Genomic DNA, 27144 nt, shown 5'->3' with positions numbered 1-27144 from the left:
TGAAGTAGGAACAAGGCCTAGAACCAGAGAAGTCTGGCTTGCTTTCCAGTGTGTGACCTGAACAAGTTACTTAAACTAAACCTCCGTTTCTCACTCAGCAAATTAAAAGAACAAACACCGGCAGGGGAGATACCATGATCACAAAGGTGGTTTTCCCAGGGCAAGGCTTATCCATTGCACTCCGGATGTGCTGACCCCCTGCGATTTCCCCAAATGTGGGAAAGTGGACTGCATAATTTGTGGTAGTGGGGGACTACGTTCATGCTCTCCCCTGGTAAAAAAATAAATTTTTAAAAAAAGAACAAATACCATAAAGGTGACATGAGGTAACAATGCAAAAACCCGAACAGTGGCTGGTACACATTCAGGTTCAAATACAATAGCTCCCCGCTTCCCCTCCTTGCCACTTTAGGATAAAAGGTTGAAACTACTGAAATATAATAGTTCAATAAAAATAGTACATCAAAGCAAAGCACTGCCCCTGAAATGAAAGGTAACTTCTTGGAATGATTACTCCAAAATTAACTTTTCTGTGAAACTTGCCTGTCTCCATTAGAATTTTCCCATAAAAAGTTGCAACACACATCTCTGGCACTTCTTAAGACCAACATAAGAGTATCCTCCTAGACACTATAAAACCTCCAACCTGAAGACCAGGGGTTCCGGGGCTGGCTCAGCCACTTACTAGCTCTGTCTGCGACAAGTGTCTTATCCTATTCAGATCTGTTTCTCTGCCATAAGCTGACGGCTTATTTAACATTAAATAAAAGTGCTTTAATGGAGTCAAAGCCAGCAAAGACTGCACATAGGAAGGTGTCGCCAGAGTCACCTGTCAACCACTTTCCCCACTCAGAGCCCATCTCTTGCCCACCTGCCCACCATGTTCCTCCAGTTCATCATTCCTCTGTCAAGGTGCCTGTCAGGCTCACAAAGGCTGGAAGCCCGTGGAGCACAGGCAGATCTTAACCATCTGTGTCCCATCCTCTCCCTCCCACTAGTGCCCACTAGGAACTGGCCAATGATAGAAGCTCAAACAGTTTGATCAATGAAGAATATAAAAACTTAATGAGAAGCTATAGCTGAAACCAAACTGAATAGATTTTATTCAAATCAGAGTGATTTTCCTCCTTTGATACTTCCCAGAGTGTCACTGCGTACCTTGGTTATAAACATTTCCCAAAATCAAAATTTGCAGCTCACCCTTGCCCCTGAGATTCATCATTAATCACATGTACTAGCATGTGGGTCACATAAAAAAAAATTTTTCTAACTTATTCCATCTAACTCCCCAGAAAGATCACATTTAATGAGTTTTAATGAAGAATCTTTAGTCAAAATGTACCTTGCTGTATGTGCCTAAAACATAGGTGTTTTGTTTTCTTCAAGAGAAGGAAAACCTAACATCGACATTCAAAGGAACTGCAGATCCATCACAGGTGCGAATGCTTATGAAACCCACAGAAAATTTACATGTGATGTGGTGCATGCAGGTGTTTTTCAGAAATTCAGCTTAACTTTGTTGTTTATCTTTATTCCTAAATTTAATCCATGCCACAAGACCTTTAAAGGATTATTTCAAAAATTAGTTTTATCAAGATTTCTCAGCTAAGATATAATGCCCGTTTTGTGTAAAAATTATAACCCAAACCAAATAAAAGAAAAATAAAGCACTCCTAACAATAGGTTTCCTAACAATATGTAAGGCAACTACTTTTAAAGAGTACTTTGAGAGTGAAGCGGGAACTCCGAAAGAAATAAGCATCTTTAATGCTTTCTCTCCTGATTGACTTTTACTCTGCAACTTGATTTAGCAAGAATTCAGATGCCAACAAGTCTGATCGCTATCATCCAAGCTTCAAAATAGAGAGTAAACTGAGGGAAATGACTGTTCCAAGTATTGTGCAAAGTTAGCAAGTAGAAATCAGGGCTCTCAGCATCAAGACCTTTTAACAAGAGGATGGATTCCTTTGAGCCTCGTCTAGAACACTCACTGAGCGGGTCAGGCCTTTCCTTTCCCTACGAGGCTCTTTTTGGAGAGTTGACTGTTTATTAAGCAAACTGCAGATTACAGTTGGGGGCGCTAATGAGGAAATTCAGGTTACCTGTTTTGCTGATTATCAGCTTCCATGACTAAAGAAGTTTTGACTAATATAAAATGTGGAGATAATCTGTGACTTTTGTTCATCTGTATTAGCCTTCATGAACAAAGAAAATTAATATCTTGCCTCACAAAGGACTATAGCACATTTCCTTAGATAACTGACCTATCTGGAAGATGGCTTTCCCAGAAATAATGGAAATATTTACCTATTCTTTGGTTCAAGATTTCTTGAGTGAATTCCACCCCATACAGATCTGATATACACTGGGTGGGCAAAACTGATTCCCCTCCGTCTTGGCTTTCCTTCTGTGGCCATTTAAATTCAAATTCTAAAGTAAAGACAAAAGAGTCAAAATGGCACCACACTGTTTTATTTCAACCTGCAAACAATATAAAGAGGTAAGGACTTCTGACACCAAACCATGCAAGAAGTAACAGAGAAAAATATTAACAACAAAAAGTAAATCTTTAAAAAAAAACAAGTACTTCACATTTCACAGCAGTGCTTTGGCAGTACTGGCAAGCATTTCTGATCAATTTCTTCCAACAGTAGGGATATGAAGAAACCCTCAGATCTTAGCAAAAGTATAACCACGTTTTCTCCCCAATAGTTTACATTCCCAAGTCATTCCATACTACACCGCTTCACTCCACAGTTTTATAAACCTGATCTTAAGATGTAACCAGGTATTATGTGTGCTCACAGTGAAAACCAACTAAAAACAAAACAGAAGACAGCAGACAAGTAAACAAAGTTTCCAGTAAGGCATCAGGAAATCACTGCTGGCTGAGCCCCTCATTTTATCAGCTTAAAGAAGTTTTGATTTTTATTTCTCAGCAAACCCAATATTCAGAAGCTTTACCAGCAAACTCAAGTCAAAGGTTTTAAAAGACAGTCCACCTCTCCTTTTTTTTTTTTTTTGGTAAATGTTTCATATAAAACATGAAATCAAGTTCTACTTCATTAAAAAAACAATATTTTAATAGTAAAAATATATGTTTATATTTCTCTTTTTAAAAAGACATTTAATAACAATACTTCATAAGACTGGACTTAACTCCCCCTCCCACTCTCCCACCCTGTCCCTCACAACCAGTTGTCCACCCTGGCAGAGACACATTAAGGCAAAGGTTCCTGGACAGGTACGTCCACCTTGGCTGTGGGCTGGAGACTCAAGATGAACACACTCTGCTCCTCGCAGGGTCAAGAGAAAGGCTTCTCCCTCATGTTAACTGAGCCATCCTGCATCCCGAAGTAGACTCTCTCAGCCATGTTGATGAATAGGCCTGTGTCCACCACACCTGCAGGACAAAGGACAGAAAGAAACATTATGTTTCAGTCTCCCAAAGCAAAAGAGACTCAAAGACCACAGAGTCACGAGAAGCAATTGTCATACACAAGCACTGGATGAATGACAAATCTAAAGCCTGTCTCTCCCACAGAGCAATGAAAAGAGATTCTGATTATCTTTATTTCTTCTTGCCACCTCTTTCTTCCCTCCCACCTTGGCTTTCTTTCTGTACCCAAACATGCCAAGCTTTGTCCTTCCCTGACGCTTTGTTCATGCTGTTTCCTCTGCCTGGACAAGTCATCATCAAGCACTTCAAGGGGCTGGCTTGTCACTGTCATTCAGACATATCAGATGGCAAGTCATCCTCTAGAGATCCTCCATGACTACTGCAACCAAGGAGCCCCACTACCAGTTATTTTCAATCACATCATCAGCCTTGAAAGATTTCCTCAGAGGGGAAGGAGATATTTGCAAAGCATAATACCTGACAAAAAACACACATCAAAAATAAAAACTTATAATCAAGAAAAAGACAGAATCCCCATAGAAAAACAGACAAAAGACTTGAACAAGTACCTCACAAAAGAAGCTATCCAAAATGGGCAATACACATTTTAAAAGATGCTCAAATTCATTTGCTGAAAGGAAATACAAATTAACATTACAAGATACCACTACACACCCACCAGAGTGAGTGTAATAAAATTCAGCTGGGATGCAAAGACACTCATATCCATCGACAGTGGAGGCTGAGCTGGCAAAACCACTTTGGAAATGTTATGAGTACATCTTCCAAAGCTGAACGTATTCATACATAACCACTCAACAATTCTATTCCTAGATATACAACTGTTAGGCATATATACGGTCATCAAAAGACATGCATAAGATGTTCATAGTGGCACTCTTCCTATTAGCTAAAAACTGATAATATCCAAATGTCCATTGAGAGTAGAACAGAGGCTGGGTATGGTGGCTCATGCCTATAATCCCAGGAGTTTGATGGAGCTCCAGATGGAATTGATGGAACCCAGGAGTTCTAGACCAGCCTGAATAACATAGCACAGAGATGGCAGCTCTACAAAAAAAAAACACAAAAATTAGTCGAGCATGCTGGCAAGTGCCTGTAGTCCCAGTTACTCAGGAGACTGAGGTGGGAGGATCACCTGAGCCCAGGAGCAGAGGTTGCAGTGAGCCATGATTATGCTACTATACTCTAGCCTGGGTGACAGAGCAAGTTTTTGTCTCCAAAAAAAGAAAGAAAAAGAAAAAAATAATAGAGTAGAAGAGATACAAACTTTTTTTCACACACATACGGATGATGGAATATGATTCAGAAATGAAAACAACTACACACAACCTTTACCAAAAACATTTACATATACACACACATACTTCAATGACATAACACTTTAACTGTAAGAGAAAAGGTATGATGAACCAGGTATACAGGGAAACAGACACCTGCACACACTGCTGGGAGAAGGGTAAGTGAATACAAGCTATGGATGGCAATTTGGTTCCATCTAACAAAAAGCACAGACACATTAATCCTTTCAACCGGTGATTCCCTGCTAGCAAAAATTTGCAAACATAAATGACCACTAGTGGTGATTCAGTTTAGTAATGATGTTATATAGCTAAAGTGAAATACATGCAGTTATTCAGGAAAAAAAAAAGGAGCAAGGAAGCTCTTTGTAAGCCAATATGTAATAATCTCCAAGACAAGCAAAGCAGAAAACAGAACATGTATAAAGCATGCTACTACTAATGTAAAAAGGGGTGGGGTGGGAGGAATTGCAATATGTGTGTTTATGAAAGACTGTTCAAAGGCCACACAATTTTGGTAACACTGGATGCCTCCAGATAGGGTAACTAGTTGGTCAGAAAAGTAACGAGCAGGACTTGCCACTGTTTAACTCATAATTTAAAACTACATAAATTCAAAAGGATAAATAGAACGAAAACTTCCAGGAAAATGGCAAATAGGGACAGGACTAATGTGCAGCCCCTCCTTGGATGGACAGAACAGCATGTAGAAATTCACATTGTGAACAGTTGCTCCAAGAACCACCACAGGAACATACCAGGAAAACCAAAAGAATTCACAAACCCTTTGAAAGAAGTGGCTTGCTGCTGCAAACACCACAAGATAGCCAAAAAAGTGTGAGTTCCCGAAGTGTGAGAGGGGAAAAAGTCTGCCTCTGAACAAACATCCCCACTGGGGAACCTGAAAAATTCAGATCACAGGAGAAGGATTTAACCTTACCTAGAGCTGAAATGGATTTAGAGAGCTGAGCAAACTATAAAAGTAGAAGCAGCAGCAGGAAGAGCCCTGTGGGCACTCCTGGTCCCCAGCTCAAGCCCAGGGAAGTCATCTCTGGCTTTAACTCATAGGGGTCCTTGGGGAAGAAAAGTCAGCCAGCAGAATTTGGGAGGGGCCATAGGGTGAAGGAAGCTTCTAGCTGAACTCTATAAAAATTTCAACTGAGCACAAATTTTTCTGAGCAGAATCCAGTGGGGGGCAAATGGGATGTGCAATAGAAGTGCAGAAGCCACAGCCGAAGGTGCAGGCAGGCAGGGAAGGGCAAGGCCTAAGAGGCCTGCTTGCTTTCTCAGCAGGGAGGCTTATAGCCTGGGTCAAGATCTCAGTCCTGCTCACCATGGTGGATATAAAGGCAGGGCATGATGGGAGTGAAACTAGCCTTGCTGGCTGTGTGGCAGTTGGGTGAGGCCTGTCACTGCTGGCTTTCCCCTACTTCCCTGGCAGTCTACATGAGACAGAAGAGGCAAATCGCCCTGGCAACATAACGCCATTGACTTGAGAACTACCCTGAATCCCCTACAGTGGCCACAGCAAGCCCCGCCCAAGGGGAGTCTGACTCAGACCCACCTAACTCTGCCCCAACCTGATGGTTTTTCTCTACTCACCCTGGTAGCCAAAGACAAAAGACATAAACTCTTGGAAGTTCTATGGCCCTTCCCAACACCTAAGAAACCCGAATACTTATCCTGGCCAGTGTAGGACAAGCTTGTATCCCCCCTATACTACCACAGCTGACGCTTTCTTGAAAGCACCACCTCCTCACTGAAGGCCAACCAACTCAAGCCATTACAGAAACTCTTACCAGAACAACCCTGCTCCAAAGAAGGGGAAAACAACAGCTAATTGCACTGCCTGCAAACATCTTTGCTAACCAGAGATCCTGAGTCTGTCCACATGACAACTTCACTGCTGGCATAAACCAGCATTCAAGAAAACCAGTGTACTAAACAAAAATACAACCAGGGACTCCTGCAGAATCCACTTCACTCTGCTGCCACCTCCACCAAAGCAGGGGCTGGTATCCACAGCTCAGAGACCTAAAGATAGATTACATCACAGGACTCTCTGCAAACGTTCCTCAGCACCAGCCTGGAGCCCAGTAGCCCCACTGGGTGGCTACACCCAGAAGGGCACAACCACTGCAGTTCAGCTCTCAAGAAGCCTTATCCTTAGAGGAAGAGCACCCCATCAAGGGATCACCCCATTGGACAAAATAATCTGAACAGCAGCCCTTGGGTTCCAGATCTTTCCAATCAAATAGTCTACCAAAACGAGAAGAAATCAGAAAACGAATTCTGGTAATATGACAAAACAAGGTTCTATAGTACCTCCAATAGATCACACTAGCTCTCCGGCAATGGATCCAAACCAAGAAGAAATCTCTGAATTGCCAGATAAAGAATTCAGAAGGTTGATTATTAAGCTAATCAAGGAGGTACCAGAGAAAGGTGAAAAACAACTTAAAAAAAATTTTTAAAGAATCCAGAGAAACAGATATTATAAAGAAAAGACAATCAAACTTCTGGAAATGAAAGACACACTTGAGAAATGCAAAATCCACTGTGAAATTTCAACAATGGACTAGAACAAGAAGAAAAAAAGAACTTCAAAGCTCAAAGACAAGGCTTTCAAATTAACCTAATCCAACAAAGACAAAAGAAAAAAGAATTTAAAAAATGGACAAAGCCTCCAAGAAAATTGGGATTACGTTAAACAACCAAACATAAGAATAACTGATGTTCCTGAGGAAGAAGAGAAATCAAAAAGTTTGGAAAACCTATTTGAGGGAATAATTGAGGAAAACTTTGCTTGTCTTGCTAGAGATGTAGACATCCAAATAAAAAAGCTTGAAGAACACTCAGGAAATTTGTTGCAAAAAGATCACTACCTAGGCATATAGTCATCAAGTCATCTAAAGTAAGACAAAGGCAAGAATCTTGAAAGCTGTGAGGCAAAAGCATTAGGTAACCTATAAAAGAAAGCCTACCAAATTAACAGCAGATTTCTCAGCAGAAGTCCTACAAGCCAGAAGTGATTGGGGTCTTATCTTTAGCCTCCTTAAACTAATTAACAGCCAAGAATTTTGTATCCAGTGACACTAAGTTTCACAAGTGATGGAAAGATACAGTCATTTTCAGACAACTGCTGAGGGAATTTGCCACTACCAAGGCAGCACTACAAGAAATGCTAAAATGAGTTCTAAATCTTGAAACAAAAACTTAAAATACACCTAAATAGAAGAACCTCCTTAAAGCATAAACTTCACAGGGCCTATGAAACAATATCACAGTGCAAAAAAAAAAATATATCCAGGAGACAACTACCATGATGAATAGAACAGTACCTCACAACTCAATATTAATGCTGAACGTAAATGGCCTAAATGCTCTACCTAAAAGATACACAATGAACTGGGCACAATGGCTCACTCCTGTAATCCCAGCACTTTGGAAGGCCAAGGCGGGCTGATCACCTGAGGTCAGGAGTTTTGAGACCAGTCTGCCCAACACTGGAAAAACCCTGTCTCTACTAAAAATACAACAAAATTAGCTGGGAGTGGTGGTGGGTACCTGTAATCCCAGCTACTTGGGAGGCTGAGGCAGGAGAATTGTTTGAACCCAAGAGGCTGAGGTTGCAGTGAGCCAAGAACATGCCATTGCACTCCAGCCTGGGTGACAAGAGTGCAACTCCATCTCAAAAAAAAAAAGATACACAATGCCAGGATGCAGAAAAATCCACCAACCAAGTATCTGCTGTCTTCAAGAGACTCACCTAACACATAAGGATTCACATAAACTTATAGTAAAGGGGTAGGAAAAACAGAAAAGACAAAGAGGAACATTATATAATGATAAAATGATTAGTCCAACAGGATAAAAGGATAAGTCCAACTATATTTAGTCCAATCCTAAATATATATTCACCAAACACTAGAACTCCCAAATTTATAAAACTGTTACTACTAGGACTAAGAAATGACATAGACGGCAACACAGTAATAGTGGGAGACTTCAATACTTCACTGACAGCACAAAACAGGTCACCAAGACAGGAAGTGAACAAAAAAACCACACCCTGGAACAAACGGCCTTAAGAGATATCTATAGAACATTTCACCTAACAACTACAGAATTTATATTCTTTTTATCAGCATAGAACACTCTATAACATAGACCATATGAGAGGCCACAAAACAAGTCTCAATAAATTTAAGAAAATCTAAATTATATCAAGTACTCTCACAGACATAATTGGAATAAAATTGGAAATCAACTCCAAAAGAAACCCTCAGAACTATACAAATACATGGAAATTAAATAATCTGGTCCTGAATGTTCTCTGGGTCAACAATGAAATCAAGATGGAAATTTAAAAATTATTTGAACTTAATAATAATAGTGATACAACCTATCAAAACCTCTGGGATATAGGAAAAGCAGTGCTAAGAGGAAAGCTCATAGCCTTAAATGCCTACATCAAAAAGTCTGAAAGAGCACAAATAGACAATCTGAGGTCACAACTCAAGACACTAGAGAAACAAGAACAAACCAAACTCAAAACCAGCAGAAGAAAAGAAATAATCAAGATAAGAGCAGAACTAAATGAAATTAAAACAAACAAAAAATAAAAAGATAAATGAAACAAAAAGCTGGTTATCTGAAAAGATAAACAAAATCGACAGACCATTAGCAAGATTAACCAAGAAAAGAAGAGAGAAAATCCAAATAAGCTCAATTACAAATGAAATGGGAGATATTACAACCACGGAAATACAAAAGATGATTCATGAACATCTTTATGTGCATGAACTAGAAAATCTGGAAATATACAACGCTCCTAGATTAAAGCAGGAAGAAACAGAAACTCTGAACAAATCAATAACAAGCAGGGATACTGAAACAGTAATTAAAAAAACAATCAAAAAAAGACCAGAACCAAGCGGATTCACAGCTGAATTCTATCAGACATTCAAAAAATTGGTACCAATCCTACTGAAACTATTCCAAAAGATGAAAAAAGGGGGAATCTTCTCTAAGTCATTCTATGAAGGCAGTATTACCCTAATGTCAAAACCAGGAAAGATCATAACAAAAAAAGAAAACTACAGACCAATATCCCTGATGAACTCAGATGCAAAAATCCTCAACAAAATACTAGCTAACAAAATCCAACAGCATATCAAAAAGATAATACACCATGATCAAGTAGGTTTCATAGCAGGGATGCAGGGATGGTTTAACATATGCAAATCAATAAACGTGATACACATATAAACAATTAAAAACAAAAATCATATGATCATCTCAATAGATGAAGAAAAAGCATATGACAAAATCCAGCATCCCTTTACTATTAAAACTGTCGGCAAAATTGGCATAGAAGGGACATACCTAAAGGTAATAAAAGCCATCTATGACAAACCTACAACCTGTATTATACTGAAAGGGGAAAGTTGAGAACGTTCCCCCTGAGAACTAGAACAAGACAAGGATGCCCACTTTGATCACTTCTGTTCAACATACTACTGAAGTCCTAGCCAGAGCAATCAGACAAGACAAAGAAAGGGCATCCAAATCAGTAAAGAGAAAGTCAAACTATCGCTGTTCACTAATAATATGATCATATACCTAAAAAACCCTCAAGACTCATCCAAAAAGTTCTTAGATCTGATAAATGAATTCAGTAAAGTTTCAGGATACAAAATTAATGTCCAAAAATCAGTGGCACTGCTACATAACAACCACCATGTACAGAATCAAATAAAGAACTCAACCCCTTTTACAACAGCTGCAAAAATAAAATATTTAGGAATATACCCAACCAAGGAGGTGAAAGATCTCTAGGAAAACTACAAAACACTGCTGAAAAAAACCACAAAGAAATGGGACCCAACGCATGCTCATGGATGAATAGAATCAATATTGTGAAAATGACTACATACTGCCAAAAACAATCTACAAATTCAATGCAATTCCCATCAAAATACCACCATCATTCTTAACAGAATTAGAAAAAAAAAAAAAAAAAAAACTTAAAATTCATATGGAAACAACAAAGAATCCACATAGCCAAAGCAAGACTAAGCAAAAAGAACAAATCTGGAGGCACTATATTATCTGACTTCAAACTACATTATAAGGTCATAGTCACCAAAACAGCATGGTACTGGTATGAAAACAGGCATACTAACCAATGGAATCAAATAGAGAAGCCAGAAATAATGCCAAATACAGTCAACTGATCTTCAACAAAGAAAACAAAAAGATAAAGAGGGGAAAGGACACCCTATTCAACAATGGTGCTGGGATAACCAGCAAGCCACATGCAGAAGAAAGTAGCTGGATCCTCATCTCTTACCTCATACAAAAAAATCCAAGATGGATTAAAGACTTAAACTGAAGACCTAAAACTATAAAAACTCTAGAAGATAACATTGGAAAAAGCTTTCTAAACATTGGCTTAGGCAAAGATTTCCTGACCAAGAACCCAAAAGCAAATGCAACAAAAACAAAGATAAATAGGTGGGACTTAATTAAACTAGAGAGCTTCTGCAAGGCAAAAGGAACAGTCAGCAGAGTAAACAGACAATCCACAGAATGGGAGAAAATCTTCACAATCTATACATCTGAAAAAGGATGAATATCTAGAATCTACAAGGAACTCAAACAAATTAGCAAGAAAAACCCCCATCAAAAAGTGGGCTAAGGACATGAATAGACAATTCTCAAAAGAAGATATGCAAATAGCCAACAAACATATGAAAAAATGCTCAACATCACTAATGATCAGGGAAATGCAATTCAAAACCACAAAGCAATCTCACCTTACTCCCACAAGAATGGCCATAATTAAAAAATCAAAAAATAATACATGTTGGCATGGATGCAGTGAAAAGAGAATGCTTCTACACTGCTGGTGGGAATGTAAACTAGCACAACCACTATGGAAAACAGTGTGGAGATTTCTTAAAGAACTCATAGTAGAACTACCATTTGATCCAGCAATCCCACTACTGGGTATCTACCCAGAAGAAAAGAAATCATTATATGAAAAGACATTTGTACACATGTTTATGGCAGCACAACTTGCAATTGCAACAATAAGGAACCAATCTAAATGCCCATCAACCAACAAGTGGACAAAGAAAATGTGGTGTCTATCTAGATATACATACACACACACATATACACACCATTGAAGACTACTCAGCCATAAAAAGGAATGAAATAATGGCATTCACAGCAACCTGGATGGAGTTGGAGACCATTATTCTAAGTGAAGTAATTCAGAGACGGAAAGCTAAACATCGTATGTTCTTACTTATAAGTGGGATCTAAGCTATAAGGATGAAAAGGTGTAAGAATGATACAATGGACTCTGGGAACTCGGGGGGAAGGGTAGGAGTGGGATGAGGAACAAAAGACTACACATTGAGTACAGTGTACACTGCTCGGGTGATGGGTGCAACAAAATCTCAGAAATCACCACTAAAGAACTTACCTATGTAGCCAAAATCACCTGTTTCCCAACAACTATTGAAAAATTTTAAAAATTTAAAAACTCCCAAAGACAGCTCCCAATAAACAAATAGAACAAATAACATCGAGTAGTGATCCAGTAACAAAAAGCCAACAGATAGAGCAATGAACTGCTGAACATAAATAAAGGTCCCTGGCACCAAACTGTGCCTATGCAACTGGATCCTTCCAAAGATAAGCAAAGTAGCCACTCGAGACCCATTTTTTTCAAAATGTTCGCAATATAAGGAGAAAGGTTCCACTGATCCAAAAGAGAGTCAAACCAGGTTCTGAAAAGGCTTTCAAGAAAGAGCAGAGATGAATGAGCAGCAGTCTAAAGTAACACTTCAGAGCAACTTCTCTTTAAATTACTGAGATACTGGGTGTGACTGGCCTCCCCCAACTCCCCAATAAAATACAGTGGAAAGGACAGAGGATGCTAAATGTGAACCTACAGGAAAGAACTCCAAGAGCCCTGGCCCTTCAATAGAGAGTCACACTGCTCTGGGTGGAACCCAATAAAACATCCAAGAGAGTTGTTCTCTAAGCACCCTCACATACTGTGTATGAATGCACATGGAAACAGGGATAAACAGGGAAACTCACCCTGTTTCTCTTCTCCTGATATTGGTCCAGCCATGAATCTAATGGACTCAATCAGGAAAAGAGAAAATGAGAAAAGATACAGCAAACCACTCTGATCATCCTGTAGATACCGCATTATAAAATAACTAGCCTCTTCTATCATTTTCCTCACTCTAAGTTCCTAATAAAACTCTGAACTTCTCTAGGATGCAGCTTCTACACACTTTTGTTTGAAGGATCACATATGAGGAAAATTTCCTTACAGAGGACATCCCAGAATCTTAATAAGCCAAGAAAAGTCTAACCAGGAGCAAGAGTGCCACCTAGTGGGCAATGCAAGAAATTCACCTATACCGCATCCACATTTGAGCCCTTTCCTCCTGGGGCTCTGGGTTTGTTTGCATTATTACCAAGGGCAAGCTCTCCCATTTTACTAACAGTGATCTGCAAATCTTCTCTCCCTCCTACCTTCTTGGTAGGAGAACACTAATCAAGAGAATGAGTATAAGCCAACATATCTTTTTGACTTAACGTGGTAAAAGACTGTCAAAGACTAAAATAAAATAACAGACTAAAGTAGAATTGGGGCCAGGCACAGCAGCTCACACCTGTGATCCTGGCACTTTGGGAGGCCAAGGCAGACCTTGAGCCCAGTTCAAGACCAGCCTAGGCAACATGGTGAAAACCCGTCTCTACAAAAATTCAAAACTTAGCCGGGCATGGTGGTGTACATCTGTAGTCCCACCTACTGGGGAGGCTGAGACAGGAGAATTGTTTGAGCCCAGGAGGTCAACGCTGCAGTGAGCTGTGATCACACCACTGTACTCCAGCCTGGGTGACAGTGAGATCCTGTCTCAAAAAATAAATAAAGTAGAAGTGGAAGAATTAGCTTTTCATTACACAGCTTATATACACTATTTTCAATCCCAACTAGCACAGTGTATCTCAGAATCTTAGTATATTTAATTAATGGTAAAAATAGTACCTTTCTTTCAAAGGATATACTCAATCAACAAACACATCCTCTTCTGCAACGGGCACTGTTTCAACTCATTTAATCTACTCAACAATCTTATGAGGTAGGAACTAGAATTAACTAACCCCTTCTATACAGGAAGAAACACAGGCACAGAGATGTTAACTAACTGCTAAAAGGTAACACGCCAGAGCACAGCTAGGTTATGATCCTCATCCAGAATAGTCTGCTCCACTAAACTGGCCTGATAGGTTCTGTCAGCCAGTTCTGGCACAAGAATACTCCATGATAAGGAATATTCCCTGTTAGACTCTTAGTCTCACAATATCCTAAGAAGCTGATACCTCTCTAAACTGCCTCCTCCTTTTATTCCCCTTGTACGAGCCCACTTCCTCCAGCCTGGATTAGGGCTCTAGCCTCATAACTCATCTCTACACTGCCCACACATCCTTCAGGTAGAGCCCCATGCTGGCTCTTACTCCATCATTCCCTGGCACAGCTGCTAGAGGCTCCCACGGCTCCAAATGTTCATTTCACACAGCCTCTCCTCACCTGATGCTTCACAAGTGAGCACTGAACATTTGGGGTCTAGTGGCAGACAACTTGGGGCACGCATCTTGGTGCTGCTGTCTTTGGGAAAATGGCTTAACCTTCTTCGGCCAGTGTCCTCCTCTGTAACTATCTCATCAAAGTGGGAATCAAAGGAGACATTTTTAGACACTTAACACCATGTCTAGTTTACATTATGCTATGGCATGGGTGAAGAACAACCTCTACACTATAGAATATCTTCACAGATATCTTCACAGAAGAAAGTTTTTGTGCACTCTAGACTCTTAGTAATCCTCTAGTAGAATTTAGCACATTCTATCTTACTTGTAGGCATGGCTTCTACACAGACACACACAGATTTCTCCAGGTTTACATCAACTCTCCTTGAGGACAAATTACATGTCCTCTAGATTAAAGTATCCCCTTAACACACAGGACAACATCTTGCCTGTGGCCATGGATCCAATGAATGTGGATTAACTGAGTCACCTTTCCCCGCTGCTTAAGAATAGAGCCCACAAAAGAGGGCACAATCCAGCTCCTGGAAGGAAAGTTTCTACCCAGAGATAATGACTTTATTTTAAGGCAAGCCCCCTCTGAACTTCCATCAGCTTCAGGACTATCCCAACTCAAACAGGCTGTGAAATGCACAAGTAACAAAGCTGCTAGGTAAGCAACAATTGTTGGGAGAAGGGAATACGGCAAAGGAAGTGAAGTTAAAAACCCCAAACATGGTATAAAGGGAATTCTTCTTTCCAACCAAGCCTTACAAAGCCCATGTCCATTATGCTTTCTGTGGCCAGATTTAGGGGCCAGTTATGAAGGGCATGGGTGTATATGCGTGGTGAATGCCACTCATGTTACCTGGTATCATTTTGATAGCTGTGTTCACTTCACTCCATTTGTGAACCCGGTCAAACTTCCAGTCCAAGATAAAATTCCCATTATCTGTCACCACAGGACCCTAGAAGATAATTTTCCACAGTGACCAAGGATGCAGATACAGGCAGGCAGAGAAGGACAGGAAAGTAGAAGGGATAACCAAAGACAAGTATGCATTTTAACCAGCTCCTACTTTGTGCTTTCTAGAAAGTGTGCTGAAATAGTAATAAGCAGGAGCTTTGAAATCAGACTTAGACTGGAGTCTTTTTTTTTTGAGATAGAAAGAATACAAGCCTCTTAACAAAAGTATCAAGTTATTTTTACTCACGTGAGCTCCCACTATGACCATGTGAACATGTCACAATTATTACCACATTCCTATCTGATTTCTGGTTCATTGTTCTTACTTCCTTAAGTTACTCCATTCATTGTTCTTACCTACTTCCTTAAGTTACTACTTGGCTAATAAGAAAAAGAGCAAGAAACAAGAGTTCAAAAGATAGTAAGAACACTAGCAGCAACGTGGCTTTCAAATAAGAACTCTGGCAGGGTCAAGGTCAAACGACTTCTCCATTTTGTGTTGCATTTATTTCATGCGCCGACAGTCTCAACGTCAGTCTGAAGGTCAGAGCATTGTACAACCACTAGGAATAGAACTAGTTTTTTTAAAAGTCACAGAAACACTGGGGACAAAATATATCAAAATAAAAATGTATCAGGGTAGGGTAACATCTTTTCTATATCCTCCAAACTTTTTATGTAGTTACATATCTAACTCTAGTTAGCTTTTGGATTACTGTCTTTGCTTGTTTAAGTTTAAAAAGGGGGAAAAGTTCTGTGCAATCCACTTTAGAAGCTAAAGAGAAACATGACAAATTTGGACCATCTGGAGTGTTCACATATCCCAAGAAATTCTACTTCTTGTCACATTTAACCACAGAATGAGAGGAAAGAGGAGGGAGAAAAGAAGTTACATCATGGAACCTAAAAAACTTTCTGCTCCAAACAGGTTCCCAAAGCCAGTGTTTAACAGCTGCTAATCAGGGTGTTTCAGGCCTCAGGCACAAAGGTCAGATCACCTGACAATGTCAGAACCTGAGGGACAGAGAAAGAATCATTCCCCTATCTTTACAGAGTAGATGCACTGATATTAAGTGTGGTCTTGTCTACATGAGTTTGAATACAGAAACTAATACAAAGCCAATTCTCTAAAAATAAACAAATACATCAATTTAAAAAAATAAATAAAACTCAACTGCCTGGTGAAGGCACAGAGGACCTAACTGGAACAGAAGGGAGGACACCACACTGCAAACTTGAGTGCACCCAACACACCCCGGGCCCAGTCAGGCCACTCACAGCCTTGTTGACAGCCATTCGAAGTTCAACCACGCCCCCAAACTTCTGGCTCACAGCTCGGCTCACCGGGACGTAGGCCATTGGGATGACCTCAATGGGGATTCCCTTGTGCCACTGATCACCAAGATTCTTCGAATCTTTCCTGGAAAGGAGTCAAAAAGTACAATACAAGTAAATAAGCTCAACAGTACAGGCAAACACCAAATTCAGGAATGGGATTAATTAGATGGTAGGAAGGCAAGGAAAGTGATCAAGGGCAGTATACATGGGGCTTCAAATGAATTAGCTGTTTCACTATATAGGAAAAGAGCTATCTGAAATAAATATGATAAAAATGTTAAAATCTGATATTGTAGGCTTGTGGGTATGTAGGTGTTTAATATTTATGCTTGTCCTGTGGCTATATTTTGCAAGTAAATACACACATACACATATTTGAAATTAACAAGCTCAGCACAAGTGCTTTTGACCAGATTCCTTGAAGGAGCATCTGAGAGCCCGGTCAAAGACCATCAGTGACACGAGTCACGTGCGGCAAACCCTGACCCAAGAAGAAGCAGGGCATGTGAGTCACTGCTGGTAGGCAGGGCACACCCTGTTTCCTCTGAGGCTCCCAGTGAGTGACATGACACATGAGAGCACGCTCTGCTAACGGGGTGACAAGCTGTTTTCCCCCTTCCACTGAACACAGGAAACAGTGCTAGAGATCCTGGCTGCAGATAACAGTGATGTAATCGGCAACATCAACCTTCAGCCTGGAAGCAGAACATAAGGTCTCCTAGACACTGTACTAAGCCCTAGCCATCAGTCTCAGAGAGTCAGAGTCCCTGCAGCTCTCCATTTCCTCTTTCACTAAATGAAGATGAGGCTGGGGATCCAATCTACCTCGTCAGTTGGCAGTTCAGCCACCAGAAACTGTACCTGAAATCAGCAATCACGATGAAGCAACTAGCATAGCCAGCCACAATCTTCTCCTGGGTTAGGCAGCCTCTGCGGATAGGAAAGAAGGAAATGAACACAGGAGTAAGACAAAAATCTCAGTTTGGGAACTAAGGTCAAATATAGGAACCCCAAATCCACTCAATCCTGACACTTAAACAGAAATTTAACTTTTAATTTTTAAACGGACAGCCCCAATGCCATCACGCTGCTGCCAGTAAATGGACTATAGAAGCATTACCCTGTGTGTAAGAGAAACCTAGAAAGCAGACAAGGTTCCCGTTCAGACAAGGCATAATTCCATCCAAATGCATCTGAGAGGAAGCATTGTGTTAAGGGAGACGTCAACTGAAGATGGCATAAATAGGGGGATCTAGAAGCTGAGGAGGACATGCTTTGGACAACCTCCCCTATAGACTATTTACCAATGAGGGCGATGAAGTGGAGAGAGCCCAGAGCACTGAATCAGCAGATGTGGGTCCAGTTCTACCTCTAAGGTTTAGCAGCTAAATTATCTCACTTCTGCAGTTGACAGAAAAGTGATTTTTAACAAATGCTGTATCACTCAATAGTCTGCCTGATTATAAGAACCAGCAGAACAGGATTTCACCTTTTTCAACTCACCATTCCCATTACTTCCCAAATCAGCACTGAAGAAATACCCGATTAATGTTTTCCAAAAGAACAAATAATACCCCTAACTGCTCACAGAGGTTAGCACAGCTTTAAAGCAAAAGACACACACGGGCACCCACAGACCTAACAATCTAGCCCAGTATAACTTTGATTTGCCTTAAGTTTTTAAAGTTTCAATCAACAAAAGAACACAGATCCACAGAGAATCCATTACGATAAATAATCTCACTAAAGAGGCCCAGGTTGTCAATAAATTGCTGCTAATGACCAGAAATGCTGAGCTGGGTCTAAGGCCATATGCTATCAACATCCTAGGAGAAAGACAAACTTGCATATGTCACAGAGGCAATTTGTTTATTCTGTATCCATACTGCTTTGCTAAAGATTAACTGGCAGATACTCTTTAGCACGAAAGCCCCTCAACACTCACCCACCGCCCTTGATGAGATTGAGATCAGCATCTACTTCATCAGCACCATCGATGGCAAGGTCGATCTGTATGGGGGGAAAGTAAAGATACAAAAACCACTGGAGGGGAGGCTCTGTGCTAAGTCTGAGCATGCAATAGCTCCTCAGATACTCAGCAGCCTTACTAGCTAATTCCAGTACTCCCATTTAACAAATCAAGAAATTGAGCTGCAAGAGGTTAAGCTGCTCCACTAGGATCAAAGGGAAACAGCACAGGGCTTGGGACTCTAACCTGGTACAGCTTTTACCCACAAGACTATGTTCCCTTTTCTCGTTGAGGGGCTTCTCTGTGGACAAGCTGCAGTTATTTAGAGCATGCATTTGCAGTGTGGTACCACCGCCACAAGAGGCAAATATTGGCTGCTGGTGGGGGAATAAAAAATCTTAAGACTTTGCAATGAGTTTTGGCCCACCAAAGGGCCAATATAGTAATATCTGTGCTACTAAATTCCAATGAGGGTGAGGAAAATGCCAAAACAAACAAAAAAAAAAAACAAAAAAAAACTGATTCAGAAGTCTCTACTAACTGTGAGCAAACTCAGGCAATTTCAACTGGACATCAAGATCAAATGAAGAGATACATAAGGAAGTTGTTGTGTTCCTGAACTGGAAATTATTTGGGGCATTGCCACTAAGACCCCACTTGTCTGGGCTCAATCAGGAAGCTCCACCATAAGCCCCAAAAGCAGTTGAGGGGCAAACGAGTTCATCGAGCTTTCAAAATACAAAATCAAGAAAGTGACACATTTCTCATCACTCATGGTACTTTGCATGGACAATGTAGGAACCCCAAGTACATTTTTAAAGACAGCAAGCAGTATGCAGGGTACAAATTCTATTCATGGTACAGTTACTAAATTGCTTGGTATGGCTGGCATGGCACAGGTATAAAAATACAGTTCCTACTGCAATAGGACTAATAAAAAAAAAAAATACAGTTCCACATGGGTCACGCTTGCTTCCAGCCTTTTACAGATTCTGGCCTTTGTCTGAAGTTACAGCTGGCACTGCCCTCCCTAAGCCTGCATTAACCCCAGAGCCAGGCTGCACTGTGGCAATTCTCTGGGGTATAGAAAGTGGCAACCTTTTCTGTCTGGGCTCCAGGCCCACCTTCAGCCCAAACCACCCTCTTCACAGCTGCTGAACACATGATCAGCCTGTGCCCCTGACTCTGCCCACAGAAATCCCCAAGTCCTTCCCATAGTTCCTACTAACCCCTCTGAGGCCCGTGTGTACCACAGCAACGTGGGTTACTAGGTCACCATCAAGTCTCAACCCCCAGACTGGTTTTCCAGGTGCCATTAAACTACCCCACTTTTCCTATCCAGCTTTGTTTTCCCTCTCCCCACCGGGCAACAATGCAGTCCATTCACTCTGTCCTATCACCCCAGCCAGTCTGAGCAATGTCCATACACCCACACACCCACATGGAGCTGTTCCTGTGGTTCCCACCTACCACTCTCTGCAATGTTCTCTACTGCCCTTGCCACTTAGCCTTTACAGCTCAATTCAAACTTTACCTCTTCCCATGAAACTCTCCTAACTAGCACTAATCTAGAATAGATGTGTCTGAGTTCAAACTCTGATTCTGTCACTTAAAAATTGTGGCCTGAGGCATATGACTTACCCTCTCAATGCCTTTTTCACATCTATAAAATGGGAAAATTATGGTACCCTATCTTCAAGAATACTGGAGATAAAACAGTTTAATACAGGTACAGCAATTAGAAAAAGCTGGTACATAATAATGGCTCAGAAAATGCCAGCTAGGGTGCGTGATGCTGCTCACCCTCACCAACTGCAGTCTCCTCTGGACTGCCCCTGTGTTAGTCTTTACCACAAAACGTACCATGTTTTCAAATGTCCATGGCTGCCTCAAATGAATCTTCCTTACCTCCACTTAGGGGCAAGCTCCATGAGCTGGCTCACTCTTATACCTCTGTACAAAGACCTCAAGAAGCCCTCGATGCAGCCCTGGGCCCACTTCCCTTCACTACTTTCACACTGACCCCTCATGGTTAAACCATAAGGAATGTGGTAAAAATGAACCACCTCGGCACTTGTGACCTCAGCCAAAATTAATACTCAGGGTCCCAGGAGAAAACTTAATACAACTGAAATTTTCCCTAGATTTGACAAGACATCTGGAACCCACAAACAAGTGACAGCCATGAAAAAGTGGAAACACTCAGCGGTCTGCCTCTGAGTGGTGATCTTACTTCTGGGTGTCGATCCAGGTCACTGAGGGTCAAGCCATACTGCAGGATGAGCTGACGGGCCTGTGGAGGACAGGGAAGAGCAACAATGATCATTTACTTGAGCTAATGGCAAGGATTCTCAGAATTCTTCTGGATTTAAGTGTTCCACGTCCCGCCCAGGCTCTCTCCCAAAATCCAGCATGGCCCACCAAGAGGTAGGAGATCTAGCTCCATGAATGATAAAACTAACTACTGATTAAACCTGGGAGCTGGAAAGAGGCAAACAGCACAGCAAACACCGTGTTCCAATGCAATGCTAAGAGCTGCTCCTCAGTGACTCACAACAAAAGAGAATGCCATGGCATCCTAAAGCTTCTGGCAAAACAAGCATGACAAAAAATTCCTAACATAGAACCAAATCCACAAAATATCAAAAAAGCTTTTAAAGCAATCCAATGGTACAAAAAAAAGACTGAGGAAGATCATTATGAATTGACATGGAGTGACTTCCAGCCCATACTGTTAAGTAAATATGAGTAAAAGAATACATACACTTAAAAACGCCAGAATCCAGAGGAACTAAGTGAGGAAGTCGGCAAATTTAGCACAGTGGACTGTGAAAGATTTAGGATGTTTGTGAAAAAGTCAGCACCACTGACTTTATAATCATGCCTCTGAGCTAACCTTTTTAAAAAGGTGACAAAAGGGGAGAGTGGTGGTTACAGCCATCACATGGCTCTGAGCAGGATTCGTGGCTGGAATAAGGGTCTCAAACCTTCATGTTTGAACACCCAAGTCCCAGTGATGCAGGTTTATGTTCGTGTCACTGCTTATAATGCACAGAAACCAAAAGATGGAAAACTTTTTTGTAAAGACACACCTTCACAACATTTTCCAATTAAAATGAAAAGCACCTGAGATTAACAATCAGCAGGTACAGGTTCTAATCTTAAATGAGCCAGCCCTGTGACCGCTGGCAAGTTTTCTCATCTATAAAAAGGTAGAGACAGATGAAATGACCAAGGCCAACCTTCTAATCTAAAATCCTAAGACTCTAAAACTAAAGCATAAAGATCTTGAAAATTGTAATGTTGGATCCTGATTCAAACAAACTAAAAAAATTTATTTTTAAAGGATAAGACATTAGAAAAACTTTGAACCCCAGATTTCACATTAAAAATTATTGATGTTATTAGAAATTATTGCCTTTTGTTAGTATTGTTGTGATGTTCAAAAGACTCCCAATTTTTCAGAGAGACATATGAAATATATTCAATGAAATGATATTATGCCTGGAATTTGTTTTGAAATAACAAGAGGCCAGAGCGCTATTTAGGTATGGATGTAACAGGATTGGCTGTGAACTGATAATTATTGAAACTGGGTGCTGAGTACACGGAAGTTCATTTTATTGTTCTCTCTTTCTAAACTTTGAAATTTTCAATAATAAAAAGCTAAAATAAAATGCTGGCTGAATAAGCAAGTTAAAAAAAAAAAAAAAAACTTATTATTTTGTACTCGAGAAATGTATACTGAAAAGGAAAATACCCAAAACAGTATTGCTAGATTATTTCTTAATTCTTAGATTTCTCCAAAAGTACTAGTAGAACTATGCAGCCATTTAAAAAAAAAAAAAAAAGGAGATCATGTCCTTTTCAGGAACATGGATGGAGCCAGAGGCCATTATCCATAGCAAACTAATGCAGGAACAAAAAACCAAATACCACATGTTCTCCCTTGTAAGTGGGAGCTAATAGAGGGTAACGACACACACTGGGGAAGGATAGAGGGTGACGGGTGGGTGGAGGGAGAGGATCAGGAAAAATAACTAAGTGAGTACTAGGCTTAACACCTGGGTGACAAAATAATCTGTACAACAAACCCCCATGACGTGAGTTTACATATATAACAAACCTGCGTATGTTAAACCTGAACTTTAACATTTAAAAATATAAAATAAAAGTAGCATTAGAGAAACCTAACTTCAGATCTGAGATTATAAAAACATTGGAAAGTTGCCTGCAAGATGGCCCCAATAATCCTCACCTCTTGATATTTATCCCTTTGGGTCATCCCTTCCCATGCTGTCCCAGAGTTGGTCTGTGTGACCAATGGCACGCACAAAGCAGAGGTGATGATATGACACTTCTGAGATTAGTTTATAACACTGCAGAGGGAGGGCAGGGGTAAGGGTGCAGAGTGGCATACTTCTCTTTCTCTCTCTCCTCTCTCACATGGGGTATTAAGCCAATCACTAACACATCACTAACAGCTGGGCACTGTGGCTCATGCCCATAATCCCAGCACTTTGGAAGTCGAGGTCGGTGGATCATTTGAGGCCAGGAGTTCGAGATCAGCCTGATCAACATGATGAAACCCTGTCTCTACTAAAAATACAAAAATTAGCTGGACGTCATGATGCCCACCTGTAATCCCAGCTACTCAGGAGGCCGAGGCAGGAGGATCACCTGAGCCCAGGAGGTGGAGGTTGTAGTAAGCTGAGATCACACCAATGTACTCCAGCCTGGGTGACAGAGCAAGACTCTGTCTCAAAAACAAAAAAAAACCACAGTGCTAACTGAAAAGGACATTTTAAAAATAGCTGTCATATCCTGGACAAGGAGTTGGCTCTCCTTCCCCTAAAAGGTACATTATCTCTACTTCTTCTCTACCATATACTTACATGAAGGTAGCATTAATTCTTTGAACATTTGTGGAGTGCCAGGCACCACACCGGACACCAAAGATAGTAACACACACTCTCCATGCACAAGGGCCTCTATATTCTTTTATAAATGTATATACCTTAAATCAGGGGTGTCCAGTCTTTTGGTTTCCATGGGCCACACTGGAAGAACAACTGTCCTGGGCCACACATAAAATACACTAACAATAGCTGGTGAGCTAAATAAAAGAAAAACACACATGCATGCACACACACACACACACACACACACACACACACACCCCTCTCAATGTTTTAATAAAGTTTATGAATTTGTGTTGGACCACATTCAAAGCCATCTTGGGCCACGGGTTGGACAAGCTTGCCTTAAATGATCATTACAACCAGCTGAGCTATGCCTCCTCACCACAACCACCAGCCAGCAACCCCAGTACCTGACCAAAGCCTGACCAAAGCCTGGTTGGTGAGCACTGTCTATTTCTGCAGCTGGGAGGCCCACTGTGATTCCCCATAACCCCACCCTCAACTTCTGCAAGACCTGGGATTCTCCCATCTTCTCCAGCAGAAAATAAGCAATACCTGAAGGGGAGCATCTGTACTCCCTTAAAACAGTTCTGTGCCCCCATTCACAACACGGGGCTCAGGAATTCTGCCAGTTTGTGAGGATGAACAACCGAAGTCTGGGCCCCTGTACAAAGACTTCAGGATCCCACTAGGACGGGACATTTTTTTAAGTCTGTTCCCATCAGCAAGTTCTCCAACTCTCCCTTCTCCCCACCTGTGACTTGTCTCCTCGCAGGACCTCTTTGAGTGGTCCTACAGCTCTACAGAGAAGCTTACAAATGGCAATAGCCTCATCCTTCCTGTTAGGTTGAATTGTGTTCCCCCAAAAAAAGACCTATTGAAGTTCTAAGCCTCAGTATGGAGACAGTGTCTTTAGAGAGGTAATCAAATTCAAATGAGGTCATTAGAGTAAGCTCTAAATCAATATGACAGGTGTACACAGAAACAAATGTGAACATGCAGGCAGAGATTAGGGGGATGGGCCTACAAGCCAAGGAATACCAAAGGAACCAGCAACCCAAGACAGTTAGGAAGAAGGCACAGAACAGATTCTCCTTCACAGTCTCAGAGAACCAATTCTGCCAACACCTTGATCTCAGAGTGTTAGCCTCCAGAACTCTGAGACAATACACTGCTGGGGTTTTTTTTAAGCTACTCGGTCTGCGGAACCTTGTTATGGCAGCCTTAGCAAACTGATGCATGGAGTTCAACAAACAACATGGGGGTTTTAACCCACCACTGGCTCAGTAAGCATATGCAGCCCCTGGTGCTCCACTGAGCTGCATCTGCTAGACACCAGAAGCTTCCAACTGGCAAGCAAAAGGATATCCGGAGTGTGTTGAGTAAACACCCCTGCCTGCCTCTTCTGACCAGAGCTCTGGAAAGTGCAAGGGAGCAGGAAAGCTAATGATTAGCTTGTGATTCTGAAGCAAGGCAAGCAAACCCCACAGCTGGTACCTCTAAACATCTCTTGTGATTAGGGACAGTGCCACATGGCAGGCTAGCGGTACTTCTGTTTTCCCTTAATTTCACAATAAAACCTGAAAATGTAGTTTTATTATTTCACAAAATGTAGTTCTCAGGTTTTATAGTGCTGACATAGCAGAAGGGTAAAACATTTTCCCTTCTACTACCTAATCAAGGTAGAATTGAAGGCAGAGTGAGCAATAAATACTTTTTTTGGTTTAAACCGGTTCTGGCTTTCCAGTGCTTTACCTTCTTCTTTACCTGCCACCTTTAAAATTAAAAGCCTTTAATTTTAAAGAGCAAATCTACCAAAATCATTTAAATCCCTGTAGGTTTACTTGTTTAAAAAGTAGGGCATGAAACTGTTGAGGCTCAGAAAACAATACCTTAAAATAAAAGCCTCAGAAACACCCTTAGGAGCTGCCAGGTGGGTGCAGTAGCTCACGCCTGTAATCCCTGCACTTTGGGAGGCCAAGGCAGGCAAATTACCTGAGATCAGGAGCTCGAGACTAGCCTGGCCAACATGGTAAAACCTCATCTCTACTAAAAATACAAAAAAATTAGCTGGGTATAGTGCCACCCGCCTGTAATCTCAGCTACTTGGGAGGATAAGGCATGAGAATCACTTGAACCTGGGAGGTGGAGGTCACAGTGAACCGAGATCAGACCATTGCATTCTATCCTGGTGACTCTCTCTCTCAAAAAGAAAGAAAAGAGAAGAAAAGGAAAAAAAGGAAAAGAAAAGAGAAAGGGAGGGAGGGAAGGAGGGAGGATAGAAGGGAAGGAGGGAAGGAAGGAAGAAGAAGGAAGGAAGAAAGAACAAGGAATGAATGAAGAGAAGGAAAGGAAAGGGAAAGGAAAAGAAAGAGAAAGGAAAAGAAAAAGAAAAGAAAGAAATATCTTCAGAAACAAAAGTTTCTCTCAATTTATCCTACGCTCTTGACTCTGGTGCCTCATGCTCCCCTGAGGACAGCCATAGAAACTAGAATCCTTCCTCAAAGGTCACAGAAACCACAGCCACTTTCCTTTTCCCTTTCCCTCAAAGACAGACATAAAACTGTGAAAGGAAAATAAATCTTGGGGCCCCAAAATCACTCAAGCTAGGAACTGCTTAGGGCAAACCTGCCTCCCATTCTATTCAGTCACCCCTCTGCTCAGTCTGATTGCCTCCTTAGGAAAGACTAATCAGAAACAAAAGAACGCAGCCATTTGTTTCTTATCTACCTATGACCTGGAAGCCCTCTTTCAGCTTCAAGTCTTCCCGCCTTTGCTTCAAGTTGTCCCACCCTACCAGACAGAACCAAAGTTTATCTTGCATATATTGATTGATATCTCGTGTCTTCCTAAAATGTATAAAACCAAACTGCTCTGACCTCCCTGGGCACATGTTGTCAGGACCTCTTGAGGCTGTGTCATGGGTGTGTGTCCTCAACTTTGGCAAAATAAACATTCTACATTAACTGAAACCTGTCTCAGATTTTCAGGGTTCACATTTTGGTAACCATGGAGAGATTCTGAGTGGAAGTACCCCTGACCTTGACAAATCTCGTATCAGTGCTTGGTACTAGCATGAGCTAATTTTATGGCTCAAACCAACAGAACAATTAGCTGAGGTCTGGGAGTACCCCTCCAGAGAATCCCTGATCTCCCCAAATATAGTCAAGACCTAAAGTTTATCTTGCTGTACAACTCCCTCTTTTTTTGGAGTTTTACTTGCTTCCAGCAAGGAAGGCAAGATTTCCTGTTTCCATGACAATGGAAGGCAGGTAACTCCTTCATGGAGTTTGAGCTCACTCCCAGCCGGGAATATGAATACAAGTTTTATTTGTTTTTTGTTTGTTTGTTTCCTCCTGCTTCTAGTGTGGTAGCAAGGAGTCTTTAGCTTAAGACCTATCCCGAGGTAAGTCGCTGAATTAGGATTTTGTCTTGTCTGAAGTTTAACAGCCAGCTGGTCTTAATTACTCCTTACCATTAGAGCACACAGTGATAATATTGTTAGGGTTTTTGTTGTTGTTTGTTCCAGTCTTTCTCCTAACAGGTTTGACCAACTCTACCTGACTTGGATCAAATCTTAGTAAGAAATCCAAATTTATGGG

At 41.1% G+C, this 27144-nt stretch overlaps 1 protein-coding gene and 1 non-coding gene across 2 annotated transcripts in view; one reads left to right on the top strand and one right to left on the bottom strand.

The window, feature by feature from the left end:
- The first annotated feature begins 112 nt into the window (after positions 1 to 112).
- LOC135275630 (U1 spliceosomal RNA) lies at positions 113 to 274 on the top strand. The gene has a single exon (XR_010343241.1). It is a non-coding gene; the product is annotated as a U1 spliceosomal RNA (small nuclear RNA).
- A 2182-nt stretch (positions 275 to 2456) lies between these two features.
- Positions 2457 to 27144, bottom strand: part of RPIA (ribose 5-phosphate isomerase A) — a 57699-nt gene continuing 33011 nt past the window's right edge. The window contains exons 4-9 of the mRNA XM_012472972.2: positions 20854 to 20913; positions 18597 to 18661; positions 17513 to 17581; positions 16592 to 16733; positions 15215 to 15314; positions 2457 to 3403 (exon numbers count right to left, since the gene is read on the bottom strand). Coding sequence (XP_012328395.2) covers positions 3306 to 3403; positions 15215 to 15314; positions 16592 to 16733; positions 17513 to 17581; positions 18597 to 18661; positions 20854 to 20913 — 534 coding nt within the window. The 3' untranslated portion in view covers positions 2457 to 3305. The remainder of the gene's footprint in view (positions 3404 to 15214; positions 15315 to 16591; positions 16734 to 17512; positions 17582 to 18596; positions 18662 to 20853; positions 20914 to 27144) is intronic.

Source organism: Aotus nancymaae, unplaced genomic scaffold (assembly GCF_030222135.1).
Source record: "Aotus nancymaae isolate 86718 unplaced genomic scaffold, 86718_ANA_hifiasm-v0.15.2.pri h1tg000017l, whole genome shotgun sequence".
Classification (NCBI taxonomy): domain Eukaryota; kingdom Metazoa; phylum Chordata; class Mammalia; order Primates; family Aotidae; genus Aotus; species Aotus nancymaae.
Note: the sequence above shows the minus strand (reverse complement) of the source record. Positions and strands in the feature narration are given on the sequence as shown.